Source organism: Clavelina lepadiformis, chromosome 7 (assembly GCF_947623445.1).
Source record: "Clavelina lepadiformis chromosome 7, kaClaLepa1.1, whole genome shotgun sequence".
Classification (NCBI taxonomy): Eukaryota; Metazoa; Chordata; class Ascidiacea; order Aplousobranchia; family Clavelinidae; genus Clavelina; species Clavelina lepadiformis.
In genome coordinates, this window is record NC_135246.1 from 3,729,811 (window position 1) to 3,742,627 (window position 12,817).

Here is a 12,817-nt window from a genome sequence, read left to right on the forward strand (position 1 = left end):
CTTTCATCTTTGCGTGGCTGAGTAGCTTGCAATACTTTCCATATCCACTGAGTTTCCGGTAAAGTTACTTCCAGTAAGTCACCTTCCAACATAAGTTCTTCAAGTCTTGCTTTCATTGGGACCGACAGTGCAGGAACGGCCATGTCCTGCAGTACACGTGAAATGCGTCTAAATATCTCACGGAGACTTGAGCGTTTAAAGTTAAACGTTACATCAATGTAAATAATACACATACACTATACACAGCATTACCTTGTTTGAAGCTTGCGTATTTGAGTCAACAAGACCCTCAATTTCATTATCTGTTCAAAATGAAAAAGTTAGAGCGCACTAACACAAATTACAAAGCATGAAATACAACCGAAAACTTACGAATGAAATTTTACTACTAACGAAATAAGATGTCAATAAACACATTAATAAAATGCAAGATGAAAAATTAAAATTATTATATTACCTATTATTTTGTCAGATTTTACAAAACTTTTATTGCTTGAGACTCCTGAGTAACTAATTAAAGATCCGTTATTAGGAGACGCTTTATGCTGAGTTTGGATCGGAATTTCTGCATCCATCACTTCATCTTTAATCTCATCATCTTGCAAAGATGTTTCAATTGTTGATCCCGGAGTTGCTTTTCCGATTTCAGCTTTAATTTGAACAGGTTTCTCTGAAGCAATATCATTTGAATGTGAAGAGTCCACACTTGGGGGTGATTGTTTTAACGGTGACTTCGGTTGAGCTTCGCCATTTTTCTTTTCCAGCTTTATCGCGGGAGAATGAACAGGATACATTTGAGAAAATCCTTTACAGATTTCTCGGCTATCTTCGTTGACGCTTGCGTGTTTTTCAGATGAATCAGATGCATGTAATGAACCACCTTGGTTCGCACAACGCAAATCTTCAGAGTTAGTCTCACATTTATAACTGTTAATTGTTGTGCTTGACAATTGTGTTCTTTCATTGTTTTCGAGTGATTGTTTAATGACGGCGTCGATAGCTTCATCAACCGAATCGCGAGTTTCGGTTTTTCCTGATGATACCAACGCATGAAAATACTTAGAAAATTTAAAAATAAACATACTGCAGCAATACATTAAAAAACATAATATAACGTTATGGAAATGTGTGATTTGACACCACAATGACACCACACTACAATTAAGACAATTGGTAGATATTAATTCAAGTACCAATCTTTTTCTCCAAACCGAGTGGGAAAATTTTTCCTCCATCATTATCCCTTTTTACGCTGAAAAGCTCGGGACACGCGTTTGAGTTAACGAAACTGCAACACATTGAAAGTGTTAAAAAGAAGCGCTTGAACAAGTATGCCTACCGCTACCTCGTCAGAATGAAGAACATACACAAAACATATATTCAAAATGAGTCCAAAGCCAACAAAAGAAGCGCAAAACACCTGCAGTCTGACACCACAGTCTTAAGTAGATCTTGGTAATCTTTGGAGGAAAGAGTTTGCCGAGCCCTGTCCTGCCATGACATCGCCCTTTCTGTGAGGCATTGCAACGCTTCGCCCTCCTTTATTCTAACTGGCAGTTTCTGGAGCTGGAGTAATAGCGACAGTATCGTGGAGAGGTGGGGGCGACGCGACCGACGGCACATCGGACACAGAAACTTCAACTCAAATACTTGCTCCACCTGAAATTTGAAACAAGGTAATTTATGATTGTACTTGCAAATTTACTTTTGCTGACTACATGATATACTGGCAACGATCGCTTCGATCTCGACTAGCTTGCAGTGGTCACCTTGCTTTTGGCGTTGCTTAGTTTTGGGAGGGGAACACAAGTTGTATGAAACCAGTCGTGACAAACTTCACACTGCAGCATCAAACCTTAAATAAAATAGTTTAATTTTTAGGTTTTGTCAAAGAAAATATTTTTGCGAGTGCTCTCTCTGTGTTGATAAAAGACACCTTCTGAGTACGGGTTTCTCGCAACAACTTAAATAAATTTTATTAGTTTCATTCGTAGTACGCTATTTAGATTGCTTGCAGCTCATAAACCAAGTGAAAGTACAGTCACTTCCCAAATTACAAAACTTCGATATACAAGCATTTTGCGAACATACACAAATATGCTTTATTGCGTAACAAGCTTAAATTTACACCGATGAGGTATTCCGTGCTACAAAAGCAGGGGCATGGCTTCATTGTGCAGGCATAGTGTTGTACAACAAACCTTAAATGGACACATTTCTGTCATCATTCAATAAATATTAAATATTTTTTGTTTTTACTTGCGTCTTTTAAGTAAGAAAACAACTGCTTGAAGTTTGGTAGCCACATGCAGTATTAAACATTAAGCAACAGCAAAGTGACGCGCTACTTACGGTATGTAGAAAGCTTAGAAACAAATCGGACAAAAGAACCTTCGCCTACAACTGAGCTTGTTTGTAAATCAGGAAGTGCCGGTGACGAAAAACAACAGTTCACAACATCTACATCTACCTATGTTAAAATACACTGGCACCTACCACTTGACGGTTTGCGACAAACGCAATACAGTACACTGTCTTCCGGGGTTGTTTTCTTCGCCTATTAACATAACCAATACATCAAGTAAGTTAATGAAATTAGTGGTACCGGTAAATAAATTGGATAATAAACATTTGACCTCCTTGCTGTCAGATCCAGGATCGCTGGAAGACCCTCTCATGGTGGACCCAACCTTTGTGTTGTTCTGTAAACGAATCTGCTTGATCAAATTCATTTCATTTTTTTCAGCTTGCTTGTATTGCACGACAACTTGCACGGGATCGGGCGGGTCGTGCACATTGATTGTATTTAGTCTGCGTGACAATATCACAATCGATATTTAATATATCCTATTATTATCATAAAATAAAAAACAGGATAGAGTTTAGCCTCTGAAGGTTAACTTTGTATTTTTCTACACGAGCTTTCGCAAGCGTAAGCATAAACTTGCTTCTTCAAGTGTACTGCGTTGGTTCAGGTGCGTTTGTTTACGTTCATTTCACAGTACACCTGAAGAAGCAAGCTTATGCTTGCGAAAGCTCGTGTAGAAAAATATAAAGTTAACCTTCAGAGTGCCAAAATACATCTTGTTTTTTATTTTACTTTAAAATTTGGTTAACACGGTTCAGACAACATCGCTATTATCATCAAAAACATTGCCTACAGTTGATGGTTAATTGTCCATTATTATCAGTTAAAATCTGAAAATGTTTAGTTGGAGCGTTTTAAAACTCTGCCGCAAGAACTGTAAATCATGAATGAAACATGTAAAACACATTACTTGGTTTCTTCATCAGTTTTTTGATCATTGACAACTTCTGTGCTCTTTCTTCTCTTCCAATTCATATTGACCGAGGCAACCTTTTTGCGTGGATTCAACACCTTAAATACAAATTTGTCATTGTATTAAACAGATATAAGTAACTGTCATTCTTACGGATACACAGTAACTGCTCAGCCAAAAAAACAATCTGACCATTGCATTCACAAACTGTTGCTTTACAGGGCTTGTTTTATTAACAGGGTCAGTAATAAGGTGGTAGGGCAAATGGTTCTCTTGCGCAATGTCTAGCGTGTCTATATTTTATGTACGTGTGTTAATGCTGTGGTCTAACATGGCATCAACATTGAAATTTTAATAAGTTTATTTCATCATGCATTGAAAGCATAAGTGCTAAAATTACTCAAATTAATTTTATTAAAAGCAGTAGGTCTAACTTCAAGGAAATTTGGATAAAAATTTAGGTTTTAAGATAGATAGATGACGTTTAACCTACTACAAAGCTGACATTAAAAATATAATTATAAACTGCTCTCAAGAATATCGCACTTAACGAATCCTAGATTAAGAAAACTAAATGTAAGTCGCAGCTTATATCGAGGCAATACAGTAACGGCCGGCAACAAAATATTGCTGCATTTCTAGCAGGTGATGACCTTAACAGAGGTATGCGCTCTAAGCTGCTTCTAATTTCAAATCTACAAACTGTGTGTAGCTTGCTAACTTTCATTTCGCCACAGCGTTCAAACTAAAACTACATTTGAAATTAATTCAGATAGTGATAATACCAGACCATAAGCTGTTTTACTTGTTCAGCTGAAAGCAAATAATAAATCTTAAAATGAAGCGAAATTATTTGAATACCTCATTAAGAGAGTAAGGAGTGTTTTTCTTCAAAAACGTCTTCGATGCGCGTTCTTTCCAGGATTTAGCATTTGTTACTTGCGTGTCTATGAACTGCAATTGCTCCAGTTTAACGTGGAGTGAATGAGCCTGTTTTGCCAAAGCTTCCAGGACTTCCACGTAAGGGTAGAAATCTTGCGTTTGAAGGTTCTCGATCTGGAAAGGAATCAATGTACTGTAGTTAACATCAGGTCACAACTAAGTCAAATTAACGAACGAACGTACGAACTTAAGAAGCGGTAAGCTTAGTCTAGCTTATAACGTCTGTTTTGTGCATTTTAATGCACCAAGAAAAAATATTGGAAAACAAAAATATTGGATAATAGTATCTCAGACCTCGGCATAAATACCACCAGTGGGTAAGTTTGTTTCAACATTCAATATGTCAAATTTATTAACCTAATAGTAACATTTTAAACAACCATTCAACATATACATGAGACCAAAATACGCTTATTTTGATCAGGATTTTGGCTGTCATGAATAAGAGAAAGCTGTTTTTCCAAAATAAACGCACCTTTGAAATCCAAGCACGGGCTTTATTGACAACTTCCAATAACTTCATACACTGTGGCAAGCACACTGGGATTTGTCCAGCTTTTTCTGTTACCAGCACGGCAGTGGCAAGGGAAACAGACGGCCTTAATCACAGAAACATGGAAAGTTGATAAAAACGACGAGAATAAGAAAATTCTACATCGTGAAGGTTTATTATTATTATTATTATTATTATTTATTCAATAAACGTGCCCACAGTCAAGTAAATTTGAAAATTTCCGTGACTTCACCAAATTCTTGACATTCTTACTTTGAAGTTAGGCACATCTTTGCCTTGTCCTCCCAGCCTTCCGCTAAGGCAAGCAGCTCTTTAAGTTCCGACATTGCCCGTTCAACTGATCGCTTTGGCGCAATATTCATTCCAGAGTTGATAAGTCTTTTCAAATGCTCCAATGTGACCACATTAATTTTGGCTGACTGTGGAATACTTGGTTCTAGCAGCAGACGTTCACGAACTTCTTCAAGCCACCTGGCTTGATGCATCGCCTGGAAGAAAAACAATTCAAATATCTAAACAATTTAAAATTAACCAGTCTCGGGGAAGTGAAAAATATGTCCCACTATTTAATACGTGAAATGCCAGCAATAGCAATTAATGGTAACGGAGGTTTCAAAAATATATTTGAATTTTCAATGAATGATGAAAGGCCTATTAGGCTATTACACACGCGTAAACAACTATCTCTAACTTAACTTTCCTGTTATTAACGTTAACTTTCGTTACAGTTCAAACTTTGAAAGAGTCAAGACAACTTAATCGGTCCCGTCAGGTTCAAATTAACCAGCTTCATCTACGTATATGTGTTCACATCATATTGCAACCATCCCAATAGCAATGATAGTTGCTCTTGCAGTGTAACATACCTGTTGTAAAAGCGCTATCTGCGGCAAGTCAAGATCAAATTCACTGGCGTCTTCTAATAGTTTCACAATTTCTTCACTTGATGGTTCATCTTTCGATAGGCTCTCTTCACTAATTCGAATGAACGCCTCAACCTGCTTAGTGTAATCTGCAACCTGCATCATAAGATCAGACTAATATTGAGTTTTGTCTTCAGTGCATTAGATTTCATTAAAGTAATTGTGCATAATATACAAAAATGAACTAGGAAATAGGGCTGGGAAATTTTATCTTGCTAAAAGCCGCTTTGTAGCTATAACTCAAAGTGACTAGGAAATTTGTTAGCCATTGGAAGGAAAAAAGGAAGGCATGAATTTGAGGCAAAGCTTTTAGTGATCCATCGACCCAAACAAATGTTCTGCTCAGTTTAATCATTTTAATGCTTGAAAGAATCAACAGTGATAAATACAAATGCAATATGCAAAGAAATAATTAGGAAAACTACCTCTTGTGCAAATGGTATTGCACACGGTAAATTTTTTATCTGTTTGCAGAAAGCTTGGATTTCCTCGATTGTTAGAGTGCATTTGCTAGGCTCTGGGAGTTGTGAAGGATCTCTGATTCTGAATGAAAAAAAACACTGCAGATCAAACACAAAACATCTGTATCATAATCTGTAAGCATGGGGTTGTTAAGAAGTAAGTTTTTTTTGATTTAATAATTAGTTAATTAAGAGAACTTTGAAAACCGGAAAAGAGAAGTTTCACGGACAAGTAATTAAAATATATCTCTATTTAATCGCTATTGTTATAGCTTGCTTGTGGCCATAGTTATATTGCACCAGATTTACTTACAGCAAAATGGGTCAGAGCATATATGTAAATGCTACATTGCTCGCAAATAGACATTTGTAAAATAATTGGAGGAAAGCAACGAAAATCAAGTATGAACGAACCTTGTTCGATGTCGTTTTGTTCCAACGAGTTGTTGGGAAACACGAGAGCAAATTTCAGCTTCATGAACAACTGATTTCAATCTTTGAAGAAGATCATTCTCAGGAAAGTTTCCACTTTCAGACTCTTGCAATAATTCCTGCAATTAATAGGCCAATTACGTCTTCTTTGTAAAATGCGTACGCTTCATAAGGATTTCTTTAGACATGCTTCTTATCATGAAGCACATTAACTCAGGGCAAAAGTAACTGCAAAAACTAGGAAACCGACTTTGATGTTTTAAAAAATAAACATTAAAACCTTAATTTCTTTCAAAGTTAGTTTCTTCTCCTTTGCAACAAGTACAGCTTTGACCTTGTCACCCCAAGCATCGAACGCTTCTGCTCTGACTTTCAACTTGTGCAAAATAGGAGGCAGTTCATCCAGGCTGTATCGGTATCTATAGATTGAATACAAAGGAAAGATGGATGTATTGTAATCCTTGCGTGTAATTACTAAATTGAGTTGCATGTTTTCACAATGCTCGAAAATTAAAACACGGGTTGGGTAAACGATGGGAGAGTATTTTTATTCTCACCACACTCATTCTAAGTTTTCTCTGTTACAATATCGTATCGTTTTGTGGTTTCGGAAGTTGTTTAAGTTTTTATTCATTATAAATCCCCATAATTATGTCTCTATCTATGAGAACAATCCAAACTTTCAATGACTCAATTTGAATTGAATGCAAACATGCATCACATACTGATTACATAGTAAAAAATAATAACAAAATAATACACACAGAATATTCCTAAAAAAATGATATGAGATCATCCAGCTTTATCACGAATGCAAGCAGGTAAAAAATGCGTGATCTGTAGCTTGGATATTCACTGGCGATGAGCCATGCCCCTTGAAAGAAATTAGTTGGGCTCGTGGGGAACAGGGAATCATATAGTCTGACATGAGCAAATCCCCGATCTATTCACAAAAGTACCAAATGACAAAATTCCATCAATATGTTGCTAAATTTGCTTCATGACATTATGCAATTTGTAAATAATAATTTGCTTTGTTCAAAAGAGTATCCTTAAAGGGCGATCGTAAAATCTGAATTCGTTGGGTAAGTTACTTTTGTTGTAATGAATACTGTCAGTAACCACCAAAATAGATCATATCTCACCAAAGCCAACAAATTTATAAGTAATATTGTGTTCGGGTTCACCACTGTTAGTATTCTTGCTTGCGTAAATCTTTCGCTCAATATTATTTGGTGAATGATTCCAGTGTGGGTTCGTATTAACCCATCCATATTCTCTAACATTCACATTTTAATCTGTAGCATAATAGCTAAACTACAAAGATTTGTAACTGACATTACTCACCTTAAAACAAATTGCGACGCACTGCATTTTTCGCAAAGTTTATCAACATGACGGAGACAAACCATGTTCTCCGGCGTGCAAGTGCAAGTCACAGCAGACAAGAAACACGTTGTGCGACAATGCAAGCACTGACGTTCGTCGTCTGGCACGAGTTCAAATGCTTCCCTTTCAGCTTTTTCAACACCCTGTTGTAAAACAAGAGGTTAAAAACTATAGACAGAAGTTATACACCAGTTATTCGCTTTCTTTGACTTGGTTGAAAAAATCTGGTTTGCTATAATAAACTGCTGTTCAGTGCTCAACCAGACAGTTTTTGTGCCAGTGCATTGCTGCAATTACGGCAGTGACGATTATCAAGCTTTATTGAAACAATACAAATTTTGTTTAAAAAATTAAAAACTCAATGCTGAGAATAGTGTTTTAATTGTTCTTGCCGAACATGAAAAATGTTTTTGAATTTTATTGGTCCAACATAAACATAATATCTTGACACAAAGCACATTTCTGGGACATACCAACGACAAAAGATGTTTTCGGAGCTCCTTCTCATCCTGTAGCATAATAAGCATGTCCTTGTATATGACAGCAGCTACTTGTACATCGAGGTCGTCAGGATTATGAGCGACCTGGCAAAAGTAAACAGTGCGTTAGCAGCAATATTTGTGACAGTAACATGCGTAGCAAGTACCTAGCTAACTCAACATAGACAATTATAGCAAATAAGCCCAGCATGCTTAGAAAGAAAGTGATGTTTTTTACGAAACAGCTGCTCAGTAACTGTTACACACTTTACAAAACATAGTTTCAGTTTTTTCTTTAATTTAATGTTGAATTAACCACAAAAATTAAATGGGTTTTCCTCAGAAAATGTGATGTTTTATATGATTGTATAAATGAACAGACAACCTTGCAGATTATTTCTTCATGAGAAAACACACAGCATTTCCTCATTTTTCGATAATGTGCTACACATTCACGACCTACAGGAACCTATACAGAACACATTTTATTAGGCATTTATCTAACAATAAGCGAAAAAAATATTCATTTCTAAAACAATAATGTTTAATGTACACAACTACACATACTTTGTATAAGCGTTCAGCAAATAACAGCTACAGCCTATGCATCATCAATAGTAATGAAATAATCCTTATCACATCATTAAGTAATTAATCACAAAAATTTGAGTAACCCAGAAGCAATTCTGAAATGTTAGGAATGTTTCTTACCCAGTCTGCAGGGCAAAAGTTGACAGCTTCCGCAAAGTTATAACCTTGATTGAACCCGGCATGATAAGCTCGCGGAAAAGTGATCATGAATTCTCCAGCGCACTGATTAGTACGCACAACGCGTACACCGCGTTTCAACAACGTCGAAGGATTCATGGTGGTGACAAGATGATGAAGAAGATCAGGATGGTTGTTGAATAACTCCGGAGCAGATTCTTGCATTACATGCTCAAATTTACAAGCATCTTCTCGTGGCACACCATACCTGAATAGACAAAATGAATGCACCTTAAGAGTACAAATGTACACAATAAGACATAGAAAAGCACAAATTTTGATATATTTTTTGTATATACTGTACCAAGTTTTGGGTTCACCCCAATGCATGTAATTAATGGAATATGTCCAATGGTCTTCTGTGTGCCAGCAAAATGCTGAAAAGCACATGCCAACGTATACCCATGGAATCTATAAAAGAAGTAACGCTGTGAGGGAAAAACAAACCTTGCCTTCTATATGCAAACACAGTTATATTTAGATGTATGTAAGACGCATGTGCATTAATAATATATTCTTACATGCATAATACTTCTCAATTTCGTAGTCAATGCAGCCTTAGCATAAAAATCTCTTTAACCCAATAGAGCAAAACTATTTCTGTTAAACTATGGTTTTTTCTATTCACAATCATTGTGTGTGCATAGTCGGTCAAAATAAAATTTACTGCCCTTATACATAAAGGTTAAGTTTGTTCATCGTAGGACGACTATATATACCTTCATTCCAGATATATCTCCTGACACAGAATGAAGAAGAGACTGTTCTTGCACTGGAAGATTGTTCAAATTCCACTTGCTTGTTGCGTACTCCTACAAAGTCCATAACAAAGTTTATCACCATAAATATATTACACTCAATAACAAATACATCAATATTAAACTTTAATTGGATAAAATGCAATCCAATTTAAGAACGCTGGGAGATATTTTAATTCTGATTCTGCCCACCACATTCTGTCATTTTACCATGTACGGTTACTTTTATCTTAACGTTTGCAACCAAACCCATTAAGATATTATTACCATTACCAAACTCTAGGTATATCGGTATATAGTCTACATATAAAGTAGGCCCATTGTATATGCCCATTATCAGCATAAAGTATACATATATTAGTATGTCCGTTGTAAATAATATTAACCACAATAAAAAATGAAAATAATTAAATATTGATACATAATTATATACCTCTTCCTCAGACGTCAAATCTTTATGCTCTTTGTCGATTAACCTTGGAAAACCACTTCCATTGTCTACAACGTGAATATCAGCGCCGTACTCCACAGCTAAATCTTCATCTAAGGAACCAACTAATCTCCAAAACTCTTGTTCCACTTCTCCTGTGGGCACCATATGCACCTGCAAATGAACATTCAACTATGTATATTTTCCCAAAGTCAAATTTATTGCTATTAATATTATAAAATATATAGCTTGGCAACTGCCATAATAGTCGATTTATTCTACAAAAATTACCAAGAAAAGTTAAATATTTCAAATAAAAGAAAAAAGCAACTCTTAAACTGTTTCATGTGGTTGATGGAATTGAAATAAAAATACAATAAATATAACCAATAAATATATAATCAATAATAATATAACATTATAACCAACACAAAAAATAAAACCAATAATATACATTTCATGGTTTCATGTTTGAAGAGCACATGCAAGCATAAAATGCATGTGAAATGAGCATCTGATAGTGGGACACTCATACTTTATTATCAAGAGTTGAGTTGAGATAGTTATCTGATTTCAACTTCATGTTTGCATAAATAATGAGACATTTTAAGTAAAAAGCTGAACACTACACCGTTAATCAAAGCGTAAACACCATTGCAGTGTTCAGTGTACCGAATCCAATTTCCAATCGATGCGATTGGCTTAAAATAACAAGTAAAAAGATAAAATATATATTCCCAGCCCTATTTCCTAGTTCATCTTTGTATTATGCACAATTACTTTAATGAAATCTAATGCACTGAAGACAAAACTCAATATTAGTCTGATCTTATGATGCAGGTTGCAGATTACACTAAGCAGGTTGAGGCGTTCATTCGAATTAGTGAGGAGAGCCTATCGAAAGATGAACCATCAAGTGAGGATAATATATATTATAACAAAGGTTTTATGATTTGTCGAAGAAAGCTACTTGACATGCAATAGATGACACTTGGATAGTGAGCTAGTGTAATGTCACTGTGGTACCCGTGGTACCGCTACATAGTTCCTTTTCCTTTTTCATTATACTGTTATGTAAAATGAAATGTATAGAAATCTCATACAGCATTTCATTGAAATCAAGTTTCAATATGATTTCATTGCTACATCACACTGATTTTTATGCGCAAATGTTAAACGATTACAACTAGAGTATTTGCAATACTGATGACACCATAGCTCAATTATTAATATGGCCATACTGTACGGTACTAATAATGCAGTATTGTACAAGCACTCCCTGACTTACAGTACAAACAGGTTACGTTCCAAGAAAATAGGTTCACATATCAAATTTGTTTGCAAGTTGATAATTTTATGATAAAGTGTAGTATTACACTGCTATACAGTGTGCATTCAATTAGATGACGTCAAATATTCATAAATAATGTATGTAACCCTATGCCTACATCGTTTTAAATTGTTCTGAAAGCAGTGAAAGCAAAAATGTTTAGACCAAGTTTTTTAATGACTCTGATGATGAGGCAGCACATCCCCTGTTATGCAACCTTATGCTTGTATAAAGTGGCTATGCGACCGTTTTTGTAAGCAACAATGCCTACTCACTATTATCTGCACATAAATCGACCATTTAAACTTTAAAGCATGTTTAGAAATGTAAATGAATAGGAAATAAGGATTAAATTTAGATAAAAACATAACATTTCAATTTTAAAGACTTACCGGTTTGTTAAAATATTCAGATTTAAAAGTGTCTGCCATTTCGCCGAAGCTTTGTAAAGTGTACTCCCGCCTTGCCTGCTCAAATCCATAAGCTTGAACCTTCTTGTTACATTCCTATGCATATGCGTTAAAATGTTGTTATACTGATTACCTGTCTTGCATTGTATCACAATAATACGACAAAGTGTTCAAAATTTTCATTAAAAAACTGAACAAAGGCTAACAATGATAAAAAAATCACCTTTGTCCTAAACATAGATTGAAAACTAAGCCATGCTTTCAATTTTTCTGGACATTTCCGTATACGATGGTCTAAAATAATGCTAAAACGTACCTTAGAAATACACTTCGGACATCTCCAGTCTCCTGCTGGTACATTTGGAAGTGGAGGAATAAGACAATAAGTGTGGTAACTATCATCACATCCATCACAGAGCAGAAGCAGTGAATCATTGCTATCTTTGCCGCATAATTTACAGTTATCCATTGTGTCAAGCTGCAAGAAAGCGTTTGATAAGATGTTTTTTCCAGACTGCCAGCCTTGCAGTGCAATGTATATAGACATTATGGTATTCTGTGCACATTTCACAAACCTAACCAAGCAAACTATATTTTTAACTTGAAAATTAGAGAATTGAAATTAATTAGAAAAAAACTTTTTACTGGTTAGTAACTAATGCGACCAAATGAAAAGTAATGTGTAAGATATAGCAACTTA

At 35.4% G+C, this 12,817-nt stretch overlaps 1 protein-coding gene across 2 annotated transcripts in view; it reads right to left on the reverse strand.

Annotated features, from left to right (window-relative positions):
* LOC143465145 (lysine-specific demethylase 5A-like) overlaps nt 1–12,817 on the reverse strand; it is a 28,727-nt gene that overhangs the window by 1,906 nt on the left and 14,004 nt on the right. For both annotated transcript variants that reach the window (XM_076963317.1, XM_076963318.1), the window contains exons 9-33: nt 12,434–12,595; nt 12,100–12,213; nt 10,381–10,551; nt 9,909–10,001; nt 9,494–9,600; nt 9,133–9,397; nt 8,807–8,890; nt 8,416–8,526; nt 7,901–8,085; nt 6,834–6,972; nt 6,536–6,672; nt 6,086–6,203; nt 5,604–5,756; nt 4,990–5,225; nt 4,699–4,822; nt 4,143–4,337; nt 3,279–3,379; nt 2,637–2,811; nt 2,497–2,557; nt 1,770–1,855; nt 1,421–1,659; nt 1,194–1,288; nt 458–1,033; nt 253–302; nt 1–146 (exon numbers count right to left, since the gene is read on the reverse strand). In XM_076963317.1, coding sequence (XP_076819432.1) covers nt 1–146; nt 253–302; nt 458–1,033; nt 1,194–1,288; nt 1,421–1,659; nt 1,770–1,855; nt 2,497–2,557; nt 2,637–2,811; nt 3,279–3,379; nt 4,143–4,337; nt 4,699–4,822; nt 4,990–5,225; nt 5,604–5,756; nt 6,086–6,203; nt 6,536–6,672; nt 6,834–6,972; nt 7,901–8,085; nt 8,416–8,526; nt 8,807–8,890; nt 9,133–9,397; nt 9,494–9,600; nt 9,909–10,001; nt 10,381–10,551; nt 12,100–12,213; nt 12,434–12,595 — 3,923 coding nt within the window. The remainder of the gene's footprint in view (nt 147–252; nt 303–457; nt 1,034–1,193; nt 1,289–1,420; nt 1,660–1,769; nt 1,856–2,496; nt 2,558–2,636; nt 2,812–3,278; nt 3,380–4,142; nt 4,338–4,698; nt 4,823–4,989; nt 5,226–5,603; nt 5,757–6,085; nt 6,204–6,535; nt 6,673–6,833; nt 6,973–7,900; nt 8,086–8,415; nt 8,527–8,806; nt 8,891–9,132; nt 9,398–9,493; nt 9,601–9,908; nt 10,002–10,380; nt 10,552–12,099; nt 12,214–12,433; nt 12,596–12,817) is intronic.